Source organism: Kryptolebias marmoratus, linkage group LG1, assembly GCF_001649575.2.
Source record: "Kryptolebias marmoratus isolate JLee-2015 linkage group LG1, ASM164957v2, whole genome shotgun sequence".
NCBI classification, from domain to species: domain Eukaryota; kingdom Metazoa; phylum Chordata; class Actinopteri; order Cyprinodontiformes; family Rivulidae; genus Kryptolebias; species Kryptolebias marmoratus.
In genome coordinates this window covers 33,045,046-33,051,465 of record NC_051430.1, presented here as the reverse complement: position 1 = coordinate 33,051,465, position 6,420 = coordinate 33,045,046, and the positions used below count along the sequence as shown (strand labels likewise).

The 6,420-nt window shown below is 39.9% G+C and overlaps 2 protein-coding genes across 4 annotated transcripts in view; one reads left to right on the top strand and one right to left on the bottom strand.

Annotated features, from left to right (window-relative positions):
* Positions 1-1,163, top strand: part of ldhba (lactate dehydrogenase Ba) — a 6,873-nt gene extending 5,710 nt beyond the window's left edge. For all 3 annotated transcript variants that reach the window (XM_017426375.3, XM_037977898.1, XM_037977900.1), the window contains exons 7-8: positions 364-487; positions 573-1,163. In XM_017426375.3, coding sequence (XP_017281864.1) covers positions 364-487; positions 573-740 — 292 coding nt within the window. In that variant the 3' untranslated portion in view covers positions 741-1,163. The remainder of the gene's footprint in view (positions 1-363; positions 488-572) is intronic.
* Positions 1,164-3,492: 2,329 nt separating this feature from the next.
* Positions 3,493-5,392, bottom strand: kiss2 (kisspeptin 2). The gene is made up of 2 exons (XM_037978056.1): positions 5,209-5,392; positions 3,493-3,855 (listed from the first exon to the last, which is right to left on the bottom strand). The coding sequence occupies exons 1-2, from the start codon at positions 5,318-5,320 to the stop codon at positions 3,590-3,592; spliced, it is 378 nt and encodes a 125-aa protein (XP_037833984.1). The 5' UTR covers positions 5,321-5,392; the 3' UTR covers positions 3,493-3,589.
* Between the last annotated feature and the right edge of the window lie 1,028 nt (positions 5,393-6,420).

The following is a 6,420-nucleotide window of genomic DNA, read 5'->3' as shown; positions in this document are numbered from 1 at the left end:
GAAAGTTCAGTTAAATGTCACTTAGAAATAAAGCTTGAAAAAGGTAAGAAATTAGATTATTTTTTCATATTTTTCAGAGAATAACTGACAACGTACGTAATTGGGGTATATCGTGATATATATCGTTATCGTGATATAAAATTATCCATATAGTGATATAGGATTTGTTCCATATCGCCCAGCACTACAGGAAGGATTGACCACATGAAGTCAACGTTTGTTGCATTTTTGTAGATCATTCAATGCTTCGTATTTATATTCTTTCAAACGTCTGAAGTCTTTTTCTCTCTTGTATATAATCAGAGAACAGTGTATTTTTACACAGAGAAGTGAGATTATGACTCAGTCCACTTTGTGCTGCAGTGCTTATGAAGTGATCAAGCTGAAGGGTTACACCAACTGGGCCATCGGGATGAGTGTGGCCAACCTGACGGAGAGCATTGTGAAGAACCTGAGCCGGGTCCACCCCGTCTCCACGATGGTCAAGGTCTGACGGCCACCGGCGCACAGAAAACGGGTCACCTGATGGTTGTGTGGTGCTGAGCTCGCGTTTTGTCCTGTCGTGTTTCCAGAACATGTATGGCATCGGTGAGGAGGTCTTCCTGTCGCTGCCGTGTGTCCTGAACAGCAGCGGCGTCTGCAGCGTTGTCAACATGACCCTGACTGATGATGAGGTGGGCCAGCTGAAGAAGAGTGCTGACACACTGTGGGGGATCCAGAAGGACCTGAAGGACCTGTGAACACGCAATCCCACCGTCCCTCTCCTTTTCTACTGTTCTGTCTGACTGTAGAGGTCTTATTATAAGATGAGATGAGTGTGTTTTTAATATCTGACAGCTGATCACTAATATTTCTTTCTTCAAATAAGACCCAACAGCTGATCTATTCTCAGATTCTCCTCCTTTCTGTCTCTACTGATTTTAATCTCCCTGAGGGAACCATCATGTCTGCTCCGAAAGAACCCTGAAATCTATTAGATCATGTTGACCTTTGACCTTTGTCTTAGTCTGTAACTTTACTGCCCAGCTCAGTGGATTATGACCTTGGAGGTGATGGTTAGTGCAGTCGACGGATGACGTAATAAATGTGATCAGAAAGGGCTCTGTGATTTTTCTGTCTTGATGTTGCTTTTAGGAGAATAAAGTGTTCACAACACCCCCACATCTGGACTGTGGAGCATATTTTTCTGTAATCAGATATTGCATATCCATTAGTGATCACGATTAACTGCAGCTAGTAGTTTCTCCTTGCCATCAGGAGGATGTTTGATCCAAGCTGACACCCGAGTCAGCGGTATTAAGACATCTCTGCTACGACTTCACTTCCTCTCAAATGAGGCGTTCTCCTGAAACGGCCGAAAGTGCAGGCATGGGCAATCGATCTGCACATGGATCCTGCTCCTTCCTGGTTATTGACCAATACGAGAGGAGCTGGACCAAGAAGACTGCCTCCTCATTTGCATAAGGAGTTTTTTTTAAAAATTGTTCTTATTTTCCACCCTGTTTCATTCTGTGTCCTATTTTCTAATCCTCCTGGCTGGCAAACACTCAGTAAGGATAGCCACAGGTTCGGAGAGCTTTTATGTGTTTTTGTTCTCTTTCCTTCTGTCCTTGTGGAAACATGGTGAAGTTTAAATCTTAGAACTCCCCACTTTTCAATTTTGAATTAAAAAAGCTCTCCGTATGGAAAACATCTATTACAGCACAGAAGTCCAGTTTCTTTGTTTTTAAACTTTGAGGCCAAGATTATACTGTTAAATTTGTACAAAACATTTGCTTTTTTTTTTTTACAAATAAAATCTCTTTTAAGTGCAGTGGGTTGGTCAGGACCACTGAACTGAACCATCAAGGCTCAAATCTGCCATTACTGGAAACTGCTGGGACATCCAAAGAGGCCAGTTTTACATCCTTACACCTTCAAGCTGGATTCAAATTTAAGACAAATGTCTTCTGGAGAAAGGCTTGATGGTCAAACAAGACGATTGATTTATTTAACCACAGTGACAAGAAATGGTGAGGCCTTCAAACCTAAGAACCAAGCACCAAGTGTTCAGCATGGTGGTGGTAGCATCTTGCTGTGGGGCTGGTGTAATGCACAAAGTGGATGGAATAATGAAGGGGAAGGACTACCTCCAAGTCAATAGCTAGATGTTTGAAACCATGACTCTAAATCCACATCAGAAATGGTTTCTGATTGGATAAAGCTAACATTAAGCTTCTTGAGCGGCTTTAGCAAGTCCCAGCACCAGGGGCGTCACTAGGTTTTAAGGACAAGGGGGGCTGAGCCCCCAGGAGATGCTCAGGATGTGAGCAAACGTAGTGGGTGAGAACAAAATTTCTCAAACAGCTAACAAAACCTGAGTTGCTTTTCCACATTTTTGGACACATTTAACAGATACCTTACTGTGTAAACGTTTTAAGCAACCAATTATATTTTTATAATTGGAAATATGTTTACAGTTTTAACAAGAAAAATGTACATATGGTTACATTGCCATATTTTACAAATACTACTTACTCATTAAGAGCCCACGTGTATTATCTAAAACTGTATGCAAAGAGCACTGTGTTGTCACAAAGTACAGCTAATGTACACTATAATGTTTGGTGCTGGTGTATACCCAGTTATGAAGTCTAACTGTGACTTTATATATTATATAAAATCTCTCAGTTATTCCACAGCACTGATTTAGATTAACTGACACAAGAAAGCTTCTGTAGAAAATATGAACAAGTGGAATGGATTTGATAACGACGCACCAAAGAGGCTCTCTACGATACACTGTAAAGAAAAAGAAAACTGACAGATTTATGATCATATATTTGAGTTAATAATGAAATAATATATGGTTATTTATTTAAACTCATATTCTGGCCACATTATATTGAATTTTTGTAAAAAAAAAAAAATTGACACCAAAATTATTTAAGGGGGCTGAAGCCCCCTAAAACAGGCCTAGTGACGCCACTGCCCAGCATCAAGCTAATTGGAAGTTTGTGGACTGTTCCAGGAAAATAACCAATTTAAAGCCAAGGAGATTGGTCAAATATCAGCCAGAAGCTTGATGATGGAAACAAAAAGCCTGTGGTTAAGGTGCGACCTGCTAAGTGACATTTAACCTAATAACAGGGTGTATGTTTATATCTGACCCTGAATGAGTCTGTTTGAGAAAATCTACAATAAATTCAGACGTTTTTAAAAGAAAATATTGAATTTGTATGTTGTAAATTTACTTTACCCTGAAAAAAAGGCTCATTTAAATAATTTAAATCATAAAAGGTCTGCCTGAGCTGTAGATCCAGAGATGGTCAGACTGACTGAAACAAAGACCTGGGATGGAAAACATTTTGAGAGGCCAATAAGTTTATAAAAACCTCATTATTTGTTTTCCTACTTTGAGCAAAGATGACACAGAATAGTTCCGTTTAGTTCTTAAGTCTTTTCTTTTATAACTTCAACATACATTTGAAATTAATTTTACATTAACCAGTGGGTAAAAAAGTTTTATTAAGACAAAAACATTTTTATCTGAAGTCAAAGCTTTTTATGAGCAGTTTTACACCACAACTTCTGAGGTCATACATCTGCTTTAGGCGGGCACTTCCAGTTCCCGTGAAAAGAGGGAGAGGGGGGAGAACTTCCTGCTCCTCGCTCTTTTCATGGCTCTTCTGTGAGGGGGGCTGTTGTGGCGTTTCCCGAAGCGGAGGCCAAATGGGTTGTAGTTGAACTGGCTGCGGCGGTCGTTGCACAGGAGCTGCCGCTGGTCCTCATTCTCTCTCAGTGAGAAACACAGGTTGGACTCATCTGCCAGGACGTCTCTGCCGGGTCTCCTCCTGAGGACTGACAGGAGCGGCTCTGGGGACAACCCAGGAGACATCAGCAGTTACACATCAAATCTGAAGGCTTTGAAATCAAGTTTTTATTCTTTGTAGATGGAGTCAGCAGTCCTTTATTGTAACAAAAAAATATTAAATCCTTATTAGTAATTAAAGGCTTAGCAATCCCTGTGTACCACCTTTCAGGTCAAAGTTTTAAACTAGTATGGGGCACAGCTGGCCAGGGGGGTGATGAGTTTCTGCATTACTTGCATGATGATTGCTGCAGAGAGATGATACTATGATAGAGTTGTAGCTGTTCTGGTAGCTTGTAAAACATGTTACGATGCCGCACTCACAGTGTGTGTTGTGGATGACTCTCAGCTCCTATCGTGTTTAGTTTTAGCTCAATATCTGTAAAACTGATGCGAAGACTGTTACAGCCGTTTCTGTGTTGACTTCAGTTTAATTCACACCAAAAGCTAATCCTTCAGCCTGGAATCAGCTCCAGTCTGAACTCAAGATGTCAGAATTGATTTCACTGGACTTATTTTGAGCGATTCTTAAAAACGGGCAACGAGATTCTTTTAAACAGTGTCACTGTTTTTAAATTTATTTTATGTTTTTATACCTGTGTATATGCATTAATCAATTTTGTTTTTGTAACCAGGTTGCTGTGTACTGCAGATTTCTGCCCAGGTCCCCCTTGAAAATGAGATCTGGATCTCAATGGGGTTTACCTGGTTAAATAAATAAATAGAAAATAGAAATGTACCTTCAAGGATGACTGTCTGACAGTTTCATTACCATCCATCCGGCACTTCAAGACATGTTTTGCTAATAAACAGAACAGACTTCAAAAGGGTAATAGCAAAATTTGAAACAAAAAGTTGACCCCAAAAGTCAATTAGTTGTAGTTGCACGTCTAATTATTACTTTCTGCAAGTTTCATAAAAAAATCATCCTGTTTTTTTTTCAGTTTATAGTTGAGGCACTAATTCATTACAAAATTCATCTCATGCAGCTTCCAGAAAGTAAAACATTTATTTAAACTGAATTCATTCTTTTTTATCCAAATTTTAAAAGACCATCAGTTCAGCAGCCTGTCCAGAATACATGCAATTACCTTATGTTATCTGTTTTTTTCTCAACTAAATCTTATTTAAAAATAAAAGACAATGTCAATTTGACACACAGCAAGACTAAAACCTTTATTAAAGAAATCCATCCAAACTGAGTTAAAAGAGAATTTACATAACAAAGCACTAGATCTAGATTTCTTTGGGTTTTTTTGATCACAGGATTTATTTAAACCAAATCTCTGCCCTCAAGTTTGAGTCAAGTTTTCCTCTTTCCTTGTCAGGTTGTTTGAATAAAACTAGACTAAGCCCACCTGTTCCTCGGGTCTTCGGAGCAGAACCAAGTCCAGGTGTAGTTCCTCCAACACCGCCTCCATCCTCACCAACAACCAGCACCCAGACCACAACCAAAGCTACCAGTCTCATGTTTCAGCAGCACTGATGGCTTCTCTTCATTCATCCCAGTTTTGTCTTTCCACCAGGTCCACCAGGTGACCTTTTGTTCTTGCTGCTCCCAGCCAATCGCAACCCGCCTTTCTGCGAGTCCTGCAGGTGCTGACATGCATCATTCATCAGCTCCACTTGGAAACGATGACAAGTCGGCTCGCTGCCTATCATCATCACACTGAATTTTGAAAATTGTTCATCATTTCTGAATTTATAGACTAAAGCAGAAAACGTGGGGGAGAATGTTTTTAGCCCAGGTAGCAGTTTTACATCGAAACAGCACAAATGTTGAAAAACTGTTCTTTAATTCAAATTATTACACGAATGGGAGGCAGCAATGAGTTGTTACCCTGAGAGACAAGTGTAAGTGTCTGACTATATTCATCTCCAGCTTAGCTGCTTCACAAACAGACTCTCTTCAAGTCTAACCTTAGAAAATCATAAAAAACACTGAGATCCTTTTTAAAGCAGTTTGCTGCTCCGGAATATACAATAACACAATAACAAGATTGAAATAAATCCATCCATCCATCCATCCATCCATCCATCCATCCATCCATCCATCCATCCATCCATCCATCCATCCATCCATCCATCTACTTTACCCACTTCTCCATTCTGGGTCATAGGGAGCTGGTGTCTATCCCCAGCAGTCACTGTGCGAGAGGCGGGGGACACCCTGGACAGGTCTCCAGTCCATCACAGGGACACATAGAGACAAACGAGACATTCACACTTTCACTCACACCAAGGGACATTTTTTTAGAGTTATCAATGAACCTAACATGCATGTTTTTGGTCTGTGGGAGGAAGATTGAAAGATATCAGCGATAATATTATTAGAAATAATAATGCTTGTGAAGCTTCCCAGCTGTCAGGTTTGATGTTAAAGGTATTATGAAATCACACATAAAAAAGTTTATCTTGAACTACGTCAAACAGTGCGGTTTGAAGGAGTTTACTTCGGTAGTTTTCCAGCAATTCTGAAATGTGAGTCCACACCTAAGTAAACAAAGCACTAGGCTGAACCAGCTGCAAACTTATCTGCATACTTTACTCAACAAATCAGAACATGAATA